Source organism: Eurosta solidaginis, chromosome 4 (assembly GCF_040869045.1).
Source record: "Eurosta solidaginis isolate ZX-2024a chromosome 4, ASM4086904v1, whole genome shotgun sequence".
Classification (NCBI taxonomy): Eukaryota; Metazoa; Arthropoda; class Insecta; order Diptera; family Tephritidae; genus Eurosta; species Eurosta solidaginis.
Genome location: NC_090322.1, coordinates 3,480,240 through 3,503,223, shown reverse-complemented (window position 1 = coordinate 3,503,223; position 22,984 = coordinate 3,480,240). Strand labels below are relative to the sequence as shown.

Sequence of the window (22,984 nt, the reverse complement as noted above, 5' to 3'; positions counted from 1 at the left end):
GGCGTTAAAAAACGAAGGGAATTTTATACTTGTTGAAATTTTACTTTTCATTAAAAATCTTATTTTTTTCTCATAAACATATTTTTTCAATCATGAAGCTAAGAAAAAATATATAAAAATTGTATTATTTATGCAAAAGATATTCTTCAAGACAAAAAATAATGTAATGCTGCTCGTGACCGAAGATTTCCCCAACCATTTCTCCACCTTCGGCTTCCCAGAAAATACATGATTGGACAATACAAAGGTTGTGAGCTATTTGAACCCCAGGTAAGTGAAACAAACTGGAAAAAGAAGCGGTAAAGATGGGTTTGATGGTGAATGAGGACAAAACGAAGTACCTGCTGTCATCCAGCAAAGAGTCAGCGCATACGCGCCTTGTCAACCACGCTACTGTTGGCAGCCATAATTTCGAAATAGTAAAAGACTTCGTTTATTTGGGAACCAGCATCAACACTACCAACATCAGCACTGAAATCCAGCGAAGAATCAATCTTGCCAATAAATGCTACTTTGGACTAGGTAGGCAATTGAAAAGTAAAGTCCTCTCTCGGCGAACGAAAATCATACTCTACAAGTCACTTATCGTACCCGTCCTGCTAAATGGGACAGAAGCATGGACCATGACAACAGCAGATGAAGCGGCTTTGGAAGTGTTCGAGAGAAAAGTTCTTCGAAAGATTTATGGACCTCTACGCGTCGGCGATGGCGAGTACCGAAGAAGATTTAATGATGAGCTGTACGAGCTATGCGCAGACATCAACATAGTCCAGCGAATTAAAACGCAGCGGCTACGCTGGCTAGGCCATATTATGCGAATAAATGATGATGCTCCGGCCAAGAAAGTGTTTCTATCGGAACCCGCCTATGGAAGCAGAGGTAGAGGCCGGCCCCCACTCCGTTGGAAGGACCAGGTGGAAAACGATTTAAACTCCCTTGGTGTGACCAATTGGCGCCGGTTGGCGGAGCGAAGGAGCGACTGGCGCGCCTTGTTGGACGGCCATAACCGTTTAGACGGTTAAGCGCCAATTAAGTAAGTAAGTGAAACTATCTTGACATATGTACCTGGATACGTGTTCAACATCCCGTATCGTATCCGTATTTTAAGATGCAGACGATAATGCTGATGTTGGATGTTGTAGTCGCAGGTGCATATCTGTCAAGTTTGTTTGCTAGTTACCTGTGGTTCGAATAGCTCCCTTTCGCATGCTTTCTTCCCCCGATGAAATAAGATTATTATGTAGTATCTTATTTTGAATGAGATGTGAAGAATAAATGCATGATAATCGCATTAAAAAATGATTCAAAAATCTCAACCAAAACGATTGAAATATGTTAACGAATATGATCAGAAAATGACTGTGAAAAGCAGTCAAATATTACTCTAAAACTATTAAAGCTCAATTTTACAATGATATCAAATATGAATAAAAGGGGTTTCGAAATAGGAATCATAAATGATTATTCAAGAATAATCACATTTAAGGTACATTTTTCTCCCGACGATACATTAGTTTTCGAACAGAAAATGCTTTTAAATTTGAATGTTTTTAATCATCTTGGGGTATGATAATTAAATATTTTTTGATCAAAATTTTCAAAAAATGCTGGCTGGGTAGTCTATAGATTTTATAGCCGCGATTATAAACGTGTAGGTAGCAAAAAGACTTTGCGAAGGCTTTGGGTTAGGTTGCTTCCCAGAAGCAGCTCAAGCACGTTAACGGACCCGAAAGCCATCGCCGGCGCATATTCAATTTTCATTTTGCTGATTGTGCCTATGAGTATAAATTATACCAGTTTCATCTTTGAAATTTCGACAAACAAATTAAAATTTGATGGCAGCAAAAAAAAAAATAAATTTGAACCAATGTTTTCTTAAAAGCCGGCTTACGTTTTGCTTATTAAAACTTAAAAAAATATTATTTTTATATCCACATCTTAAGGCATTGGTCTTAACACGTCAAAAGGCATACAAAAGAACAAAGATGGCTTTCGGTCCGCCAACACGGCGTTTACTCGTTTTAGATTTCGATGAGACTTTGACCTCCGTTGATACGGTCAACCTTTTACGCGATTTGTTACCTGCTCATAGGCGTCCCAAAGATATCAATTTGAATAGAGATGGCTGGATAAATTATGCGAATAGTATTTTTGAAATGTTACGCTTGGCGGGGTTTTCATCGACTGAACTGCGTAATCTCATTGCGGCGATACCGCCAGTACCAAGTATGGTAGAGTTCATCAAACATCTGTATGAAGCATGTGATCCCAAATACGATATAATCATCATAAGCGATGCCAATACAATTTTCATCAATGATTGGATAGCCAAACACAGTCTAACAAAATGTATAAAAGCGATATTTACGAATTCAGCATTTATCGTTAGTAGCGATGGCTTATATGTACAGCCCTTTAACAACAACAACAAATGTCCATTGAGTCCACCAAATCTCTGCAAGCGTGCCATTTTAGAAGAATATGTTATGAAACGATATGGATTGGGTATTAAATATGAGCGCGTTATTTTCATAGCGGATGGTGCACATGATTATTGTCCGACTTTGGGTATGTGTAAAGATGATATTGTGTGTGTACGTAAGGGAAAAGATTTGGAAAAGAAAGTGCGTTGCTATCGTAAGAGGTGTAAAGTAAGGCCACTGCTGTTGCTGTGGACTACTGGTCATGAGTTGCTAAAGTTGCTGGAGTCTGCATTGGATTGTGTTACTATATCATGCATATAAAATCTTGCGACGCGACATTGGCCAAACGAATATATAAATACTAAATCTTGTGAGTGATACAGAAACACTAAAAGCAACAAAGAGAGTCAAATTCAAGGAACAATTTTAATTGAGCGGAAAATTGTGTTTTTAATACCAATTCAAAAACAAGTTACATACACAAACATACATACATATTTTGGAAAAAATAAATTATTGTAGAAAAATAACTGCGTATTTGTTTTATTTGTTATTAGTAATAATTATCATTTCATTATTATAGTATGTATCATCATAGCGTTTATTTGGGTAAATTAATTACTTTAATACAGTAAATGTAAACTCCAACACACAAAGCCCTTGCGCATGCTCCGTCACAAACACAACCATTGTCAAAGTTGTGCGCGCGTCAAAGCAAACACAAAACGCTTTGCAGTTGTAGGTTTACGTAAATATTCGTTTGCTTCTTTTATCTTAGTTGCTATTTAATAACTAATTTTTAAACAATAAAAAAGTATGCAGGATCCATACAAGAATCATTTATGCACGCGCTTATATTCACCTTTATTAACTAATTTTTATCATTTAGATTTTGTCATTTCGATTACAACTCTAGGATGGTTATACGTACGTACATTAAAATCGGATATTTGAAAAAAAAAAAAAACAAAAAAAAACAGAGACGGCAAGTGTGAGTTGCATTAAAAAGGAGCAGCAGCCAAACTTAATGCACAGATTTTTTGTTAAATTCAAATCGCAAATAATCAAGGACGTTTAAGTTAGCTTCTATTTGCACGTAAAGACTAAGGCGACATCAAAAAGCGAAGGAAGAAGGAACGAGCGAAAATTTTAAATCTCTTTAAGCATCAAAACCACATATCTTCAAGTTTTTGCGCTTTTGATCGAAGTTCATATTAGGATTCTGTTAAACTTTAAGTTTTGGAAGCGAAAGTTTTCTGTAAAATTTCCACTTTCGGAATAATACCCTGATTACTTTGTAACAAAATAGCAGTTGGGCGTTGTGATTAAAATATATATGAATTTTTAGTATTTACATATGGGCAAATCCCAAAAGCTTTTACTTTTTTGGATACTCGGGTTTTACACACGGGCAAATTACCTAAGGCCAGAAAAAAGTACAAGGTCATTAAGTTTGACCTTTTGACTATCCGATCTGATGATTTTAAAAATCAAGAAAGTTGATAGTAAGTTTTTTCAAACTTCGAAAAGTAAAAACGGCGATTTTTGCACTTTTTCAAGCCATACACTTGATTTGTTTTTTGAATTTTTTTGATAAAATTTTGAGGCATCACTGAAACACTATGAAATTTAAACTGAATGTTCTTTTTGAGACCGAGATTCTAAATGTATGAGCAAAATGAATGTGCCCCTCCAATACTCAAAACTATCATCATCAAAGTAGCGATACTTTTTTTTTGTCATTTTCAATATTGACAGTTTTTGCTTAAAGCTTTCTGAGGCAACTGAGTATTGAAATTTGGATTATGTACGATAATAGCCTATCAGGGACTAAAAATACCTAGGGCTTTAAATTCGATGTGCCCCTTTCAGTTTTGAAGGCAGACGCAGAAAAGTGGAAGCGCTTGGCAGCGTAAATTTTTTTCAGGAGCATGTTTTTTTGTGGGCACAGCTACAATTTTACTTTTATCACTTCATACCCGTTTGTTAATTTTTTCTCTACACCACAATTGCCTCATCTTGGAATATTCACGCAAGGAAAGTTATTGATGTTTGTACATGGGGCAAATATACGAAATTTCCGACAAAAATTGGCAATCGTCAAAAAGTGTACATTTTTTTTTTTAACCAGGTTTTATTTAAAAGTAAATGAAAAGGGACACAAATTTGGTAGGAAAATTAAAAAAAAAAAAAAAAAATGTCTACACTTTTTAACGATTGCCAATTTTTGGCGAAAATTTCGTATATTTGCCCCATGTGCAAACACCAATAACTTTCCTTGCGTGAATATTCGAAGATTGGCAATGGATGGTATACTACTGTGGTGTAGAGAAACAATTAACAAACGGGTATGAAATATTTGACGGTTACCCGGTTTCATATTTTTGCCAATATCTCTAAAACCGGATTTCGGGTATCAACAAAATTTTACCTAAATATACCCCACATAGATATTTACATCCTGATAAAATTTCAACAAAATCAATTAAGAAGTGTTTAAATAAGTAAAAAAAAATTTAAGGTTTTCCGGGTTCATATTTTTTATCAATATCTTCAAAGCCGGATCTCGGGTATTAAAACTCTTTTACCTAAACATACTTCGTTCACATATCTATATGTTTTTAAAGTTTCAAAATAATCGGTAGAAAGGTGTTAAGATAAATGTGTTGCAAACTTTGCAGTAAAAAATATTTGGCGGTTATTCAGTTTTATATTTATACCGATATCTACAAAATTGCGCAATAAACGTAAGAAGCTAAAAGTAAATAATATAAAAAAAAAAAATATTAAAGTAGTTTTTACAATAAAACGCACCTAAAAATCGCGCACATATCTCAAATTAATGCAAAGCTGCTGCAAAGCGCCTCGATTATTTTTTGGACAATTGCCACACTGTCGTCAATTTATGTAAATCCATTCCTGTTTATATATTTAAATAAATTTTTAGCAGTTTAAAAAATTTACAATGTTGCTGTTGTGTTTTTTTTCTGCAAAGTGCATTTGCATTTCAAAGTTTAATATTTAATAATTTTTAAGCTTAGTTTTCTTTGTGTAGTTTAAATGTTTTTATTTTAATTTATTTATGCCTTAAATCAACTCTTATGCGCATTATTTGCCATTTTACTTTATAATAAAGACATGATTGTGTTTGCATGCAGCAAATCTTTATATTTTATATACTTTTTCATTAGTTATATTTCTGTACGAGAACGTTTTCCTCTTTTCTATTTGCATTTATTTTTTCTTTGCACTATAATACATTTGATGATAAATTAACCCTTTAGGCTTAACATTTTATAGCATAGGTTAATCGAGCTTACATTTAAATAGTTATTATTAAACACAACTAAACATTTAAACTTAATTTAAAAATATTACAAATTTAATCATATATTATACTTAATTGCTAAACTAAGTGTTATGTATATGTGTATGAAAAGGCTTTAAGTTTGTCATTGATTTTTCAATAATAGTATGTACTCTTTGTAAAATATGACTGAGAACTATCCTCGTGTACGTATTCAAAGAATAATATTTGCTGGAACAAGGAAGATAAACAAAAAAGTCTCAATGCTATCAAAAAATTTCAACTCCATGGGAAGGGATAGTTTTTGAATTTTTGTACAATTGGATAGCTATAACCCAATCCCAGTGCATATTAAAATAATTACTTATGTATTTCTCTTAATTTAAAACAAAATATAAATTACTGCTTCGAACTTTGTGTATGTTTTAATGATTTCCAAGTGCTTTTATTATTTTACTTACACCATCATGACGACATCATCAGTTTCCTCTGGAGCATCTATGCGCTACGTTGTGTGCCGCTACACTTTATTGCTCTATTACATATTTGTCTGGTTACTACGTTTGGGGCAGTAACGTATAACCCCCACTCAGGCAACAACGGGTGGTGGCGGTGGCGGCAGCGTACCAGCTGTACTACTTGTTTTCGTTGCGTTTGCTGTGCTTGTATTTTTTGATGATTTACCACTTGCACGTGCTGTACCATCTGCTGTAGCCGTTGCAAGCGCAGCAGCATCCGAAGCATTGGTAGCTGCTGCTGTTGCTTGATGAGATTGTGACCGGCTTTTCACTGGTTGCTTTTGTTGCGTTGTGGCGGGTGGTGATGGTAGACTTGTTGTGTTGTTACTAGCGCCTGGGCTGGCTATTTGAACGCGTCTCATATTTTTTGGCCGCCCGCATGGCACACACAACATGGAGCAGTGTTCGCGCAATTTCGTGATGTGATCTATTCGATATTCGTGTATCCATTTGACTTTCTTGTGTTTGATCGGTTTGATTTTTTCGCCATTAAGACTTGTTGGTTGGGGCAAACCTTCCGGTTTGGTGGCACCACAACGCATGCAAATGCTGCAACGATCGCAACTCCAACGACCTGTTAAAGCAAAAAGCAAATAGTAATTAAATAGTATAAACATTGAGTCGTATTCCAGTTTGCAGATTTGGCAAAACTTACCATCAGGTACGGCTTTTACGCCCAAGCAGTAAATGTGAAAGCCTCGATCGCACTGCTCGCAATACAACATCTTATTTTGATCCTTCTTGCCTTTGCATTTAATGCAACACTTGCAGTCAAAGCATTGCCAATTGTAGTTCCTCACACGTGCGACCATACGGTGTGGCATTTCAACGCAGCTTGGATGTACTGTTTATAAAAAAAAGCATTACAAATTTTAATATTTAATATAAATATAAATACAAATGAAACTAATAATTGCCGCTAAAAAATTACCTTTACGTCGACACGTGTAACAACGTATGAAAACCTCCGGAAGATCTTTCATATTGCAATTCTGCGTACGTTGGCACACGCCACAGGTGTCGGGTGCGTCGCTCTCTTCTTCAGATGATGAGGAGCTATCATCTGTTGAACTGTCAGTGTCACTGTCCGAATCCTATAACACATTTTTAATTTAATAAACCTCTCATCCATTTTTTTCCTTATTTTACATTATAACTTACCGTTTCGCTTTCACTTCCATTGTCCGATGAGGACATTGCCGACTCAGTTTCACTGTTATCTACAGGTTTTGGTTTTGCCATGGCGGCTTTGCGTGTGTGTCTGTTGCGTCTCTTAGCAATTTCAGTGTGGTTTGTATCAAGTCTCGCAACGGAAGTTGTGTTATGATCCATTACTGGCTTTTCATCTAAAACTTTTGATTCTGGCAGTTCTAAAGTATGTTGAGAGATACGTTTAGCCAGTAAACGTGGATCAATCAGCACCGTATTAAGCGGCAAGCAACTGTAAAATTAACACAATTTTAATAAGTAAGATTTTTTTGTCCAGCAACATATTTCTGCTTAAACCTACCTCAAATCCAAGGGTGTATAATGATGGTATTTGGCAGAATACTGTCCGGTTACTACAGCCACAGGATAGCTTGCATCCAAGTTGTGCGGTGGCGTAGTAATGCGTGGTTTAAGCAGCGTTGGTGGTTCAGGTATTTGTTCAGCTTTGATTGCCTCTGCGACAGCATCAGCAATAGGACGATTCACTAATGTTGCAGTGGGTGCCGTTGCTGGCAATGGCACATTCACTGTTAACGTTTGCAAGTCCATGCAAGCTAACCGCTCCTCTTTACGGCTGCAAATACAATGTATACAAAATATATATGGATCAAAGAAGAATTATTTTTTTTTGTAACAAATTACCTTCTATTGAAGTATGCATTCCATTTGCTAGTCGAAAGCATCGCACGATCGCGCACTTGCAGCCCACGACCCGTTACATTGAGACCCAATGCTTTCTGTTTCGCCTCAATTTCACGCAAATGTTTTTGCCGTATGAAATCCTTATACTCCTCATATTTCTCATAAAAATCAGCATACATTATGTCCAATATATCGGACGCCCAAACTGCTGTTATGCCCAAGTCGCACATACGTTCGGAAACAAGACCTTTTTCTTGTAACCAATTACGCTCTTCCATGTCAATTTGTCGTCGTGGTAAATCGGGATATTTTCGCTTGAAGCTCTTAATACCCAGATATAAAGCAACCTGCTCTTGAATCATAAAAGTGTCGCGATCACGCGCGGGGCAACAACCTTTCGGAGGAGGCCATTCGTATTCGGCAATTGCTGAGACGGTAATTTCAGCGCTACAATATTTTCAAATATTTGATTTTTAATATTATATACGAAATGCACGTTAAAGCAAAAACTTACTCCTCTGCAATGCAAACTTCCATCTTCTTTTTCTTTGTACGTTTAACAGCGCTACCATTTTGAACTGCAACCACATTATTGGGATCCAAAATGCTACTTGTGCTAATTACTGAGGATTGAGACTCATCGTTGTTAAGAAAATCGGGTTGCCTGTGTATACGGAGAATAAAGAGTATTTACAAATTTATAATACCAAAGAAATATGCAGATATATACCGCAAAGGAGTCGCTGGTTCCGCTGGTAGTTGTAACTGAGTTTGACTTAAATCGGCGCTCATGCGTGTATCCTCTTCAAAAACTTGTGGGGACTATTTAGTACAGAGGAAAATGCATTAAATTGAGAGGTACACATATGCTTAATATACTGATAATATAATATAATACTGAGTATAAACTATTTAAGTAGAATCTTTCTCGTTAAGGGTACAGGACGATGGTCTCAACTAATTTTGTCAAAGCGAACGCATTTCGCTTCAGACTTATACACCCGAAGTAGTTTTTGAAGAATTAATTAGCGGGGAATATTTTTTTTTGGAAAATTTATTAATTTTAAAGTTCGCAGGTAAACCAAAGACAAGCTAAATCTGCAAGTGCATACATACATATGTATGGATCTATTGGGGTATGCACAGTCGTGTATTTTCATATATGTATGTATGTATGTACATAAATATCCGAAATAAATTGAATTACGTTCTAACCGGATTAAACCCCCACTTGAAATCTTCCAAGGATGATTGTGGGTTAAAAATAGCTTCGAAATAAGGATCTTGGGTTCGATATATACATACACATTGCTCTTGAAATATTCATGTTAGAAATATAATAAGAGTCACCAGTCTGCTACGAGTGGCGAGTAACTCGCTGGAAATTAAAAAAATTGATGCCTAATGTTTTCCCATGAGGCACATTTTCAATTGTCTCGCATTTGTCCATATCTTGTAGGCTCTTTATGGAAAAAATGTGATTTTAATTAATTAATTAAATACAGTCGACGATGTGATGAATTAATTAATTAATTAAATACAGTCGGGAAAATAAACACAAATACCCCACGAAAAGGTATAAAGACATTTATGGACATCTCGCCAAAAAAAAAAAAAACAAAACAGAGACTGCCTCGAAGAAAACATTTAGCAAACGGCTACAACGAGTGACGTCTCTTATTATATTTATCCTCTTTGCTTCTATGTATAAATTTTCGTTGGGTATTTGTGTTTATTTTTCCGACTGTATTTAATTAATTAATTCTCTTTCCAAAAATCACAGTTGCACAAGGTGCCTACACGCAGTCCCGACGAGAGGGGGGAATGGGGGATTCCCCCGGGCCCGGGGTTTATGAGGGGGCCCGCGATTTAGAGGTACTAAGAAATTTTTTTTAAATTCAAGAGTTTTTAGTTGTTCCATGTACAATTTTTAAGCTGAATTTCAAAAGCAACTAACTAGGTTAGAATTATATGTTTGTATAGTTAAGATTATTATATATATATACATTGTAAATAGATATAAGCTAGGCTTAATAAAGCTGTAATAAATAAATAAATATCTGCATTTCGTTTTAATATTATAGTGACGTGTGAAAAATAATTTGAAGTCCTTTTCCTTAAAATTTAAGAATAAATATTTCATTTGGCAGCTTATGGGCCAGCTGAGTTTATAGAAATTTGTGCAAAACACGTGAGGGAAACTATATTAGATCAACGCAAGAAATTCAAGTATTTTGCTATTATCGTTGATGCTATGCCTGATGCTAGTCACGTTGACTACGTTCATTTTGCGCTACCTCCATTTCAATTCGAAAGCAACAAATTTTACAATTCAAGTGGCTTTCGTGAATTGTAACCAAAAAACTGGTCAAAAAATCGCTGATCTAATTTGCCATACTCTAGGTAAACATGAAATCCCATTAAAAGATTGTCGTGCACATGGGTACGATAACGGCGCCAATATGAAAGAAGCTTACAAGGGAACACTACGTCACATTCTCGACAAAAACTCCAATGCTGATTACTCGTCTTGTGCAACCCACAGTCTCAACTTATGTGGTGTTGATGCTGCAGAATGTTGTACGGCTGCAATTACTTTCTTCGGAGGTGTACAAAAATGTTTTACTATTTTCAGCAGCAGTCCACAGCGATGGGACATCCTCAAAAAAAAAAAAATGTACCGAGCTCTCTTTACAGTTTTTCAGACACTAGGTGGTCGGCTAGAATTGAGGCAATCAGACCATTCGCAAACCATGTTCCAGGATTAACACAAGCACTAAACGCATTACTTAAGCTAAATTAGACTTCACAAGCATGCGGATATATTACCGGCATTCTCAGGTACATCAAACAAGTTCGAATGTATCTTGCTGTCCTCAATTTGGTTCAATATACTGACTATTAATGAAAGAAACTTAATTAGCTGATTTTAAGTTGATCAGGAACCAATGGAATACAATTTTAAACGAATGCAAAATAGTTGCTATTCAATTGAACATCAGGCCAAAGTTTCCGGACATTCGAAAAAGAAAACCCAAAAGATGGTTTGAAGATAAGAGTCTGATTTTAAAAACAATACATTCTTGGTGATCGTCGATTCGGTAATGACTGGCATTACTGAACGATTTGCAGCTATGAGAAATTTGAACGAGACGTTTTCCTTTTTGTCGCAATTTGAAGACAGGGATGAAACTACGGTTCGGGCGGGCGCAGCAAAATTTATCGAAAAATACAAGTCGAAATAAGAGCTCATTGTGGATTACCGCGTGACTTCAGTTTTCAGACTAGTTCGACTGTCCACTACATTAGGGTAGTAGCACAAACGGTCATTAGTTCGATTGTCTTGGGAAAGCTTTTGCTTTACCACTTTAAGTGTTCTTGCGAAGGACAAAGCCTCACCTGGTAAATATCTGTGTCTACGTATTCACATTTGTAAAAGGAGCAGTAACGTGAGGGTAATATTTAAACTCGGTTGATAGGCTATAATCAATGTGATTCGCTCCAAGGGACTAGTTTTGGATAGGGCCGCCAACTTTAGGAAATGTCAAACCGGGAGACTTGGGTGTTGAAGGATGAAGTGTGAAAATCAAAATTAACATTTTAGATGCTTTGTATAGTTTCGCAAATAAACAACAGATGTTTGAATGTAAGCCCAAGTGATTTTTCAAACCCTTCTTATACGTACATATATCCTCAACTTAAGTATGAGGTAAGAATCATTTCAAAGGGGTGTTTATGCCCATAGAACTTACTAAAGGATTTTGCATCACTGATTTCGCTTATTCTTTCAGCCAATCGCAATATAAAATTTAAAAAAATCGGCACCTTCTTTGGGTAATTTGCTTTTTTCCGGACCTTGAGGACAATTTGAAAACATGTTCGCCTTGGGTCATTTCATTTGAATTCATGGTTCATTATTAATTTTTTGGAAAAAAGTGAGCATATTAGTTTATTATATAACTTTTCCTTTAGTGTTTTGTTTTAATAACTTGGTGAATTTGGTGATGCAAAGTCCGTCTTAAGCTGACATCGAAAGCGCCTGTTTTTATACTCAGTTGAGCAGAGCTCACAGAGTATATTAACTTTGATTGGATAACGGTTGGTTGTACAGGTATAAAGGAATCGAGATAGATATAGACTTCCATATATCAAAATCATCAGGATCGAAACAAAAATTGATTGAGCCATGTCCGTCCGTCCGTCCGTTAATACGCTAACTTGAGTAAATTTTGAGGTATTTTGATGAAATTTGGTACGTAGGTTCCTGAGCACTCATCTCAGATCTCTATTTAAAATGAACAATATCGGACTATAACCACGCGCACTTTTTCGATATCGAAAATTTCGAAAAACCGAAAATGTGCGATAATTCATTACCAAAGACGAATAAAGCGATGAAACTTGGTAGGTGAGTTAAACTTATGACGCAGAATAGAAAATTAGTAAAATTTTGGACAATGGGCGTGGCACCGCCCACTTTTGAAAGAAGGTAATTTAAAATAATTCACTTTAAACACATTTACGAAGCAAATTTTGATAAAGACCTGTCACCTTTGGAATTGTTAAATGCCATCTATGGTCAAAATCCAGGGCCGAGCATTTTTTTTATTTAATTGAAAAAAAAATTTAAAATTTTTTTTTTCAAAATATTTAAAACTTATTTTGAGTTGGAAAACGGTGTTTTTTTTTCAAATTGCTGTAACTTTTTCAAAAATTGACCGTTTGGGATCATTTTTTTAAATATGTTTTTAAATGTACTTTTGGGAAGAAAACAAAAAAAATGTTAAAGTTTTTTTTTCAATTAAATAAAAAAATTCTCGCCCCACACTTAGTGGGGATGATTGCAGAATTGATTGAAGTTTTTTATGAGAAAAAAGGGCGAAATTCAAAAAATCTCTAAAAACTGAAAAATTACAAAAAAAAAAGTAAAAAATTTTTTTGAATTTTTTCCGAAAAGTACATTTTAAAACAAATTTAAAAAAAAAAGGTCCCAAACGGTCAATTTTTGAAAAAGTTATAGCATTTTGAAAACATAAACGGTGTTTTTTTAAAAATTCATAACTTTTTTTGAGTTGGATGAAAAAATTTGAAAAACTTCTGAAAAACGTCTTTCGTAAGCTAGAAAAAGATAATGCGAAAATGAAATCAGACAATAACAACAGCAACATACGCAACATATTTAAGTCCTCTATTTTCGGGGAGAGTTTGTTTGATCTGATATGTATGATTCTTCTGTTGGAGGGAAATACGTGAGTCATTGTGGTTTTTCTCTGAATGTCGAAAAAGTGAAGAAGTTTATGGGGATCCTAAACTTATAATAGACGTTTTTCTATAGTCGAAAACCAGGAGTTTCTACATGAGTGTGCGAACTCCAGAAAATTCGATACCAAGTTTCTAAGTAACGCAGCTTCCAAAATCATCCCAAATAATCGATAAATTATCGGTTACAAACGAGCTAAAGTCGTAAATATATTTTCTGCCATGACTACTTTTTATCAGTTTTGTTAAAGCAATGAGTCTCATGTATAATTAGTGAGCTTTGCTCAGTCTCTATTTACTGAGTGAAAGATGATTACTTTGTTTTTGAAAAAAAAAAAAAAACGCCTCATATATAAAAAGTGAGTCACGATTTTTTGAGGAAAAGATTACTTTATTACTTTATTACTCTTGAATTTTCCCTCACTAGGGTAGGCACCTTGTCGTTGGTGTGAGGGCTTAGCCGAACTCCATAGCACCCGACTATGAGGCGGAGCTGGTTAAGACTGACATCTACGCCGTTTCGCCTCATACGAGGGCGGCGGGATGTCGGTGACCAAGAACTGCCAACCCCCTAATCCAGGGTGTTATGCGGACCGTGCCTATTGGACGATTTGCAGCCAGGGAATAAATTCGGCTGTATTCGAACGGAGCCTTCCCGATACCGGGCCACCTCGGGAAGTATTAATGGCCTTACCACAGCAAGGGGCGCTGCTGTGGCGGACGGTTCTTTCCCCGTATATAATACTGGATCGCTGAGCCCGCCTTGTCGGGCAGGTGGTCGTACGACCAAGATGAAAGACTCATTAACTGACTGTAATAAGGACGATGTAAAGAGGAGGACTGAGTCGCAATCCAAGGACGACAAATACGAATTAAGCGATGCGTCGGACTCGGGGAGCGAGAGTAGTGCTGATTCAATGAGCTCCGTGTTGGAGAAGCACACAAATGAAAACGGGGTAGAAGAGTGGAGAAGGGTACGGAGCAGAGGAAGTAAAAGAGCTCTCTCGAAGTACCGTGCAGCACTAAGAATTGTACAACGCTTGGGAGCAGTGGTCGACCCAACAGAGGTGGATCGAGCGCTTGGAATGGGCCCATGAAGCGGTAGAAGTAGGTCGAAGGCAGTTCAAAAGGTTTGCTGCGAGAAACCCTCGGTTCTGCAACCGGTACGAGGAGGAAGAAGCGTCGAATGGCAGAATGAAGAGGCAGCGTTCGGCGGAAGGCGACAATCCTGCTTTCAAGACGCAGAAAGGACCCAGTCCTAGAGCCGCGAGGCAGGGCAGTCGCATAGACAAGACAAGTAGGCCCAAAGCTGTAAGACAGATGGGCTCCAATAGCGAGGTAGCAACTACCTCGAAAGCTGCGAGTCAGAGGGAAGTTCCAATTAAGGAAGTAGGAGATAAGCCAAAGGGAGATAACGCTAAGACTCCGGCTTTCTCGAAGGTGCCAAAGGGAGATAACACTAAGACTCCTGCTTTTCTCGAGAAGATGAGTGATGTGGCAAAGCAGTCACTTACTGTGGCGCTGGTTGATCGTAGCAGTCCTTTCGGACAAATGACTACTGAAAGGTGGAGATCTGTGGAAAAGGAGCTTATTAGCTTAATGCTTAAGATGATGCGGGAATAACCAAGTAAGCCCCTTCCAACCTTTTATTCGGGGGGATGGTATAACGGTGTGAAGATGATAGCGTGCGACAACATCGCGAGCTTGCAGTGGCTGGAGGAAGTGGTTCCAAACCTCCAAAGGCAAGGCACGAACGCGCGGTTTGAGGTGGTGGATAAAGCGCAAATCGCCACGGTACCAAAAGTTAAGGTATGGATACCATGCGCGATGAAGTCGGAGGATACACTGCGACTTTTGCAGAATCAGAATCCGAACATACCGACACAGGATTGGAAGGTACTTACTGTATCTCGCCCTACCGAGGATGGTCAGTTCTACATCTTCCAAATAAACAAGCAGGCGGAGGATATTTTGTACACGCAGCTTGGTAAAATGTCCTTTGGCACTGGCAAAATTTACATGCGACTCAGGAAAAGAAGTCCCGAGGATAAAAACCCTAACACGCTAGAGGTGGGCGAAGTCGAAAAGTACCTCTAAAGCCTAAGGGAAAAAAGACAGGTGGAGGTCCCCGACGTCACCACGAACGTGCTAGAAGAGGACCAACCGCTAAATGGTGCTGTGACTCGCACAGAGGAACACCCTGCACAACAGTCACGAGAGGCTGAAGGGGGCCTCGAATACTCTAAACCAAAAGAGCAAGGGGAGGACGACGACGTCAAGACGAAGGTGCTGGAGGGGGACAAACAGCCCAATGGTGCTGCGAGTCCTACAGATAAACCTCCAACACAGTAAAGTGGCGTCGAGCGAACTCCTCCTAACCCTTGAGGAGGGTTCGTTTGACGTGGCGCTGATCCAGGAGCCGTGGCTCTCATCGGGAGGAAAGGTTTCTGGACTTAGCGCGCGCGGGTTTGGCGTTTACTACGCGCAAACGGAAGGACGGGTGCGAGCTGTAGTAATGGTAAGGAAACAGCTGCATTCATATATGCTGCCTAATTACACCACTGAGGATCTCGTAGCGGTGGCCGTTGAGCAAAAGAATAAGCAGGCATTTATCCTGGCATCCTGCTACATGGCCCATGCTGCGGAGGTCCCACCGATGGGGTGCAAAAGGCTAGTACAGGAGGAAGGGCGCAAATGGCGGTTGGTCATAGGCGCAGATGCAAATGCGCACCACAATGCGTGGGGAAGAGCAGATACGAACGAGAGAGGCGAATCTCTGTTTTGTTACATCCTGCAAACCAATTTACAGATAGCCAACAGGGGAAATGTCCCTACATACATTGGTCCAACATCCAGCAATGTTCTGGGTATTAAATTGAGCTCAGAGCGTGATATATCAAGGTATGATTGGATGGTTCTTGATAGACCATCCTTCTCCGACCATGCGTATATCAGCTTCAACATCGCCCTAAAGAGGGTAGAGAAGGGAGGAACCTTTAGAAACCCTAGGTCAACGAACTGGACTAAATTCCAGAAACATGTAGAAACAAAACTGGGACAACCCAAAGAGGTTGCTAATGTAGAGGAACTGGAGGATTCGAATGAATTCCTAACAAGGACGTTTATGACTGCGTATAACAAAGCTTGCCCTCTAAGAAGATTCAGAGGAAAAGCAAAGCCGCCATGGTGGAGCAATGAGCTGAGTCTTCTAAGAAGACACGTTAAAGAAATGTTTAAGCTCGCAAAGACCGCGGAAAGCGAAGCGTGTCGAGACGCGTACAGGGATCTACTGAGGATCTACAAGCGTGAAATTACCAGGGCGAAGAGAAACTCATGGAAAAGTTTCTGTACGGACATAGAGTGCTCCAGCGAAACAGCACGGTTGAAAAAAGTCCTAGCAAAGGGAAACATAGTCCAGGGACTAATAAAGAAAGAGAACGCGGAATCGTCACGTAATAGTGAGAAATCCCTTGAGGTACTTCTCGATACACATTCCCATCGGGAGACGGTTTAGAGGAGCCAGAAGACATCACTCACACTCCGATCACGGAGCTAGTAGTGCCGGGCTTGGTGACCGATACCAAGATCGAGTGGGCAGTGAAGACGTTTTCTAAGTTTAAATCGCCGGGCCCAGATGGTATACTTCCGGCCATGCTAAAAGTCTCAAGTAGGGCAGTCGTGGAATGGCTTAAAATAATATTCGATGGGTGCATACGACTGAATCATGTACCGCACTCTTGGAGAACTGCTCGTGTAGCTTTTCTACCAAAGGCGGGGAAGATCGGTCACATGTATTCCAAAGACTATAGACCCATTAGCTTAACATCATTTCTGCTCAAAACCTTTGAGAGGCTGATAGATGTGTACATAAAGTCCAACGTGGATGAAAAGCTGCTCTCCACAACACAGCATGCGTACACCAAAGGCAAGTCGGTAGACACCGCATTGCATAGGGTGGTAATAAGCATAGAGAAATCCCTGGAATATAAGGAGTATGCTCTAGGAGTCTTCTTGGACATTGCCGGGGCTTTCAATAATGTTGCAAAATGGGCGATTATGGATGGTCTTAATTACATTAAAGTACATCCTGCCTTAATCAGATGGATCGGCTGCATGTTAAATTGCAGAAAGATTACATCACAATGGGGATTGTACGAGGCCACGAAATCAGTGGACAGGGGCACGCCGCAGGGAGGGGTGCTATCACCTCTGTTGTGGACGCTGGTCATCAACCAACTGCTCAGGCAATTCGATGAGGGACCCGTAAAACTTACGGCTTACGCAGATGACGTTGCAATTGTCATAAGTGGAAAGTGCCTTCCAACGACTAGTTCTTTGATGGATCAGGCGCTCCGCGATATTCATACCTGGGCATCTAATGTCGGGTTGAAAGTCAATGCGGAGAAGACGGATATGGTCTTGTTTACAAAGAGGTACAAGGTCCCAAATTGGACCAGGCCTAAGTTAGGAGGGGTGACCTTACAGGAGAAACCTTGCACAAAATATTTAGGAATCATCCTAGACAGTAAGCTGTCATGGAAGCTCAACGTGGAGGAGAGGGTCAAGAAGGCCTCAACGGCACTCTACGCATGTAAAAGAATGCTGGGGTGTACGTGGAGCCTATCGCCCTCTCTTTCTCATTGGGTTTTTACAGCGATTGTAAGCCCTATTCTATACTATGGAGTTCTTGTTTGGTAGAAAGTCACACAAAAAACAACATACCTCAAAAAATTAGAGGGGGTATGCAGACTATCGATGCTTAGCATTACGGGAGCCCTGAAAACAACCCCGACGGCTGCACTGTATGCCATTTTGCACATCCCACCTGTAGACCTGGTAGCAAAGAACAAAGCGTTAACGACCGCAACCAGGCTCGGTGCTTCGGGGCAGCTTGAGCGCCGACCATATGGCCAAAGTAGTACAGCGTCATCAATCACAAGACGAACAGACTACATGATCTGCGCTTCGAGGGAGATCTTAAGGCCACAATAGAGGTGGACGGTTGGCGCAAGGGTGCGCAAATGGCGGACGAGGCGATACATGTGTACACCGATGGTTCCAAAGTAGTGGAAGGAGTAGGGTCTGCGGTATACTGCGCTGATCCGGAAATAAGCAGATCCTACAGGTTGTCGGATTACTGTAGCGTTTTCCAAGCGGAAATGTTAGCCGTAACCAAAGCAGTAGAAACCCTGGAAGAGAATAGCTTAAGCTGCAACTGTGTTAACTTTTATATTGACAGTCAAGCAGCAATTATGGCAATAATCTCGCATAGCACAGCATCTAAATGCGTGTTAGAGTGTAAGCAGTCTCTGGAGAGAATCGGGACAGGGAGAAGCATACATCTATATTGGGTCCCAGGGCATATGGGAATAGATGGGAATGAAAAAGCGGATGAACTAGCTAAAAAGGGCGTATCCCTTGAAGCTTGCTCCGTAGATGTCCCAATTAGATTGGGCGAGATTAAGCGAAGGCGAGAGGTGCACATGATCGACCAAGCGGGAAAGGCGTGGGTTCAAGCGCGGGGCTGTAAAGTGTCGAAGATTATGTGTAGGTCTTACAACCTTAGACTAACACAGTTGCTCCTATCATTAAAAAGAGAGGACTGTAGACTCATGACGGGTATTCTGACTGGACACTGCCTTCTGGCGTCACATGCCTTTAAACTAGGCTTGGTCAGTGATAGCAGATGTAGGAAGTGCGGGTTGGAGGAGGAAACGATCGAGCACATTCTGTGCTCGTGCCCTGCACTTTCCAGGCTAAGACTCCAGCTATTAGGAGTGATACAGCTGTCAGATCTAGAAGCAGCAAGTGGCTTAAGTCCTAGGAAGCTTCTAGTATTTGCCAAGAGGACGGAGTTACTTTATAACATAGGTCCTGGTTTTTGATAGGGTTTTTCAGTTTGGTCGTTAAAACAAACTTCTGGTAACACTACGGACTCAATCAGTCTATGTGAGGTCCTCATGGACCGGCCAGTTCAACCTACCTACCTACTCTTGAATTTTATAGCATTTTGAAAACAAAAACGGTGTTTTTTTAAAAATTCATAACTTTTTTTGAGTTGGATGAAAAAATTTGAAAAACTTCTGAAAAACGTCTTTCGTAAGCTAGAAAAAGAAGAAAAACTTTCAGCCAATTCTAAAGGGGTCGGGTTCAAAATTGGGCGTAATGGGATGGAATACCCCATATACATGTATACTTATACATACATCCCAACAAGCATTTATTTAAACGTTTTTAAAAATAATTTAAAGTGAATTAGCTTGAACAAACGATATATAAACGTTTTCAAAATTTTACTTATTTTGAGTTTTTTAATAAAGTAAATTTTTGATGAAGTAAACAAAATATGAGTGCTGGGCTGGCTGCTATTGGTGTTGAAAAAATAACAATTTTGGTAATTTTACTTATAACAGCTGAAAATCTTACGATCGCTAACTAGATTTGTTTTTAATTTATGCCATTCGTGGCGCCTACGCATATTTTCAGTAGTAGTGATATAGAAGTATTACATATATGGTCTACACATATGTCCATACAAGCAGCGGAGAGAAACGCAGAAACACATGCATATACCTGAGATACTCCCAAAAGTAGGCAATGATCGGTGGAAGTATCACTCACATATACACGCGCATATGAGAAGCTATAAACGTGCATAGGTTTTAGCTGGTAGAAACTAGTAAATTCTAGAGAAAGAAACGCTTAGAAATATGCGAACGAGACATCACAGAGTATAAAAGGAGTTAAAGCTGAGTAAGCAGTAATCAGTTTGATTTAAGCAAGCTATCAGTTGTGAAGTATCAGTGAATTACTTTAATAAAGGCCATTTTGCATTGTTGAATATTGGAGTTATTTATTCAACAGTTTAGCGATACGAACGTTAGTAGAAGGTTGCAAATAAGCGGAATTGCACTAAATTCTTTACAGTATTATTATTCCTTCACGTAAGTATTGTTTTCAATAAGCGCGTTTACTTTAATTTTTTTTCTTGTTTTCAGTCTATATTTAATTGCCTATTATTTCTATTCTATTTAGTTCATTTAGAGACTCATTTTTACAAGGACTCTTTGCCGGCAATTTGTTACAATCTAAGTCCTCAATACAGTCCAAAGACTTTACTGGACTCTGCGTCACGTATGCTTGTCCCTCCCTCGAACTCCAAAATATTTTGATGTCACTTCTACAGGACTGTATGTAATATTTGTTCCAAATATGAGCCAAATCGGACATTATAGGTCGCTTTATATTCATGTATGTATTATGTGTTCCAAATATTAATTTTTTATTTATTTTATTTTATTTAAAGTCGACGCAAATACAAAGCGATCGACTAATTATTGTAATAGAACAGATAGATATATATGTACATACAAAACCATCTTCAAAATTAAAGAGTTTAAATGAGTTATATAGAAAATTAATATGTTATAAAAATTTGACATCGCATTGCATAAGAAAAAATATTTCGATCCATGCGCCACCTATTGGAGTTGTTTTTTCTTATTATTGCATTGTTATCGGGTTCTGAACTATATTACAAGTTTCAAGATTGTAGCTTATCGGGAAGTTATTTTCAATTACAAAATTCGTGCCGGCCAACCAGCCAGCCAGCCTGTTAAGTCAAGCTAAATAAAACCGTTTAAAAAATAAGTTAAAATTCCCTGCAAAAATTGTTGGATTACGTGTTACATTTTCTTCATGCTGGAGTACTCTAACAATACTCCTTTGCAATGCGTTTGCGGACCACCATCAGCCGATCATTGCTCGTTTTTTAACGACCGTGATCACGACACGATGACGATCGAACAGAGTTGCCAAAAGTAAAATATTGCATACAAATAACTGATATTTTACTATGGCAACTCTGATAAAATGCAACCGCTCACTGGTTTTATGTATACATACTATAGTCTAGAGAAATATTAGTTGCTTTATCAAGCAAATGCTAAATTACATAAGAATATAAAAGTTGTATTGCCCCTCTTCATTTACTTTCATTTTAAATTAAATTCACTCCGATAATTCTTTCCGACGCAATTCCTCTTTAATACTTTGGCATATGATCCTCTGTGGGTGATCCATGGAGTACTACAGTGAAAGTACTTTGGAAGGTACTCTCACGTATGTACTCTATGGATACTCACAAACAAAGCGAGGTGATCCCACCTATTCCTCTCCTAGGACATCGCAATGTTAATTGGAGCACATTTTTTGTATGAATACAGATTAGTTTTGGAACACTCCTATACTCCCAAAGGAGTATGCCTTACATTATTTATGGAGTACTCGCGTTTTTTCAAGGGTTCGAGCTCCTATAAAAAGCTGGACGTACAGATGTCAGAATCCGTTTCTAAAACTGTAAATTTGTATCTTCGACCTATGTTAAAGCTACACATTTTCTATAACAGCAATAACAACAATTCAATTTACTGCAGATTTCTTCAGCTGCTAATGAAAAATTGAAACAAAATTAAAAATCCATGCGTAAAAACAATAATATCATGAAATGTGGGTTTCTTGTTCTCCATCTTGAGTACAGACTGAAGAGGACATTTTTGCAATTGGGGAAGGCAATGTTTCCCCTATAGGAACTCCACATCCGTTCGTAGTTTAGTGCAGTATAGCGAAACACACCATTGCAAAGTGAACACCGGCCAAAGAGTATCGCACAAAAAGGCAGCTGCTTCAGTTACAACACAGCGTTGACTATACATATGGCGATGATGACGTTTGCATGATATCGAAACGAAATAAAAGCAATGTACGCCCCTCCGAACAAACTCGATACAAGCGCACACACGCATGGAATTTCAAAGTGTGTGTGCGTGTGTATGTTATACGTTAAAGTGAAGTGGCGAAATAACGAGTAGAGCACATACAAAGATAAAGCGAAATAAAAAGAAAAACATATTATTCTTAATTTAGCATTGATGCACAGGTGAGCTAAAAAATATAGCACATAGAATAAATATAGAATAGTCAGCAGACGGATCAATTATTTTGCAATAATTTTAGCAAAGTTCTACGCGACGCCGGCAATTGTGTTGATTTGATATGATTTTTTAGCGATTAAATGATAAAACTAATACAAACAAATAAGTAGTATATACATACATATATATGTGCCTAAATAATACTTTGTAGGTACATATATGTTGTACATACAATTGCGAACACGAAAACCGCAGTGGTTAGTATACTAAAGAAAAAAAATTCAATGTATCTAAAACTAACTACAACTAAGTCAACCAATTTCAAAATCAAATTTTGAAAAATTTCGAAAACTGTAGAATTGTTTGAAAACCTGCATGGTTTTTTATTGAGAAATTTCAATTTTTTGGGGTATGCAGTCTTGTATTCCAATAAATTTTAGTACCACAAGATATAAGTTATAGGTACAGTTACTCACAAAAGTAAGTACACACTTGGTTTATGCTGAAAAAAATTCAAATGCAGTGGCTCACAGCTTAATTGATAATTTTCATCTAAAATATCGCAAACTCCATAACGGAAACCACATTAAAAAAATGTCAAAGGTTATTCAAATGTAAGGAGAATTAATGAAAATTTCAAACATGACGATCAAAATTTTCAAATTTTTTTTCAGAATTTCTAGAAAATTTTTG

At 38.2% G+C, this 22,984-nt stretch overlaps 2 protein-coding genes across 2 annotated transcripts in view; one reads left to right on the top strand and one right to left on the bottom strand.

Moving 5' to 3' along the window:
- The first annotated feature begins 1,699 nt into the window (after window positions 1-1,699).
- LOC137248687 (probable phosphatase phospho2) lies at window positions 1,700-3,299 on the top strand. Its single transcript, XM_067779602.1, has one exon. It carries the CDS (start codon window positions 1,836-1,838, stop codon window positions 2,742-2,744), a length of 909 nt encoding a protein of 302 aa, XP_067635703.1. The 5' UTR covers window positions 1,700-1,835; the 3' UTR covers window positions 2,745-3,299.
- Window positions 2,993-22,984, bottom strand: part of e(y)3 (enhancer of yellow 3) — a 77,158-nt gene continuing 57,166 nt past the window's right edge. The window contains exons 5-12 of the mRNA XM_067779586.1: window positions 8,830-8,921; window positions 8,614-8,763; window positions 8,100-8,546; window positions 7,759-8,031; window positions 7,410-7,689; window positions 7,180-7,342; window positions 6,904-7,092; window positions 2,993-6,822 (exon numbers count right to left, since the gene is read on the bottom strand). Of these exons, the coding sequence (XP_067635687.1) occupies window positions 6,320-6,822; window positions 6,904-7,092; window positions 7,180-7,342; window positions 7,410-7,689; window positions 7,759-8,031; window positions 8,100-8,546; window positions 8,614-8,763; window positions 8,830-8,921 (2,097 nt within the window). The 3' untranslated portion in view covers window positions 2,993-6,319. The remainder of the gene's footprint in view (window positions 6,823-6,903; window positions 7,093-7,179; window positions 7,343-7,409; window positions 7,690-7,758; window positions 8,032-8,099; window positions 8,547-8,613; window positions 8,764-8,829; window positions 8,922-22,984) is intronic.

Coding starts and splice junctions, on each gene's coding strand:
- LOC137248687 (XM_067779602.1), top strand. CDS start 1,836: ATGGCAGCAAAAAAAAAAATAAATTTGAACCAATGTTTTCTTAAAAGC.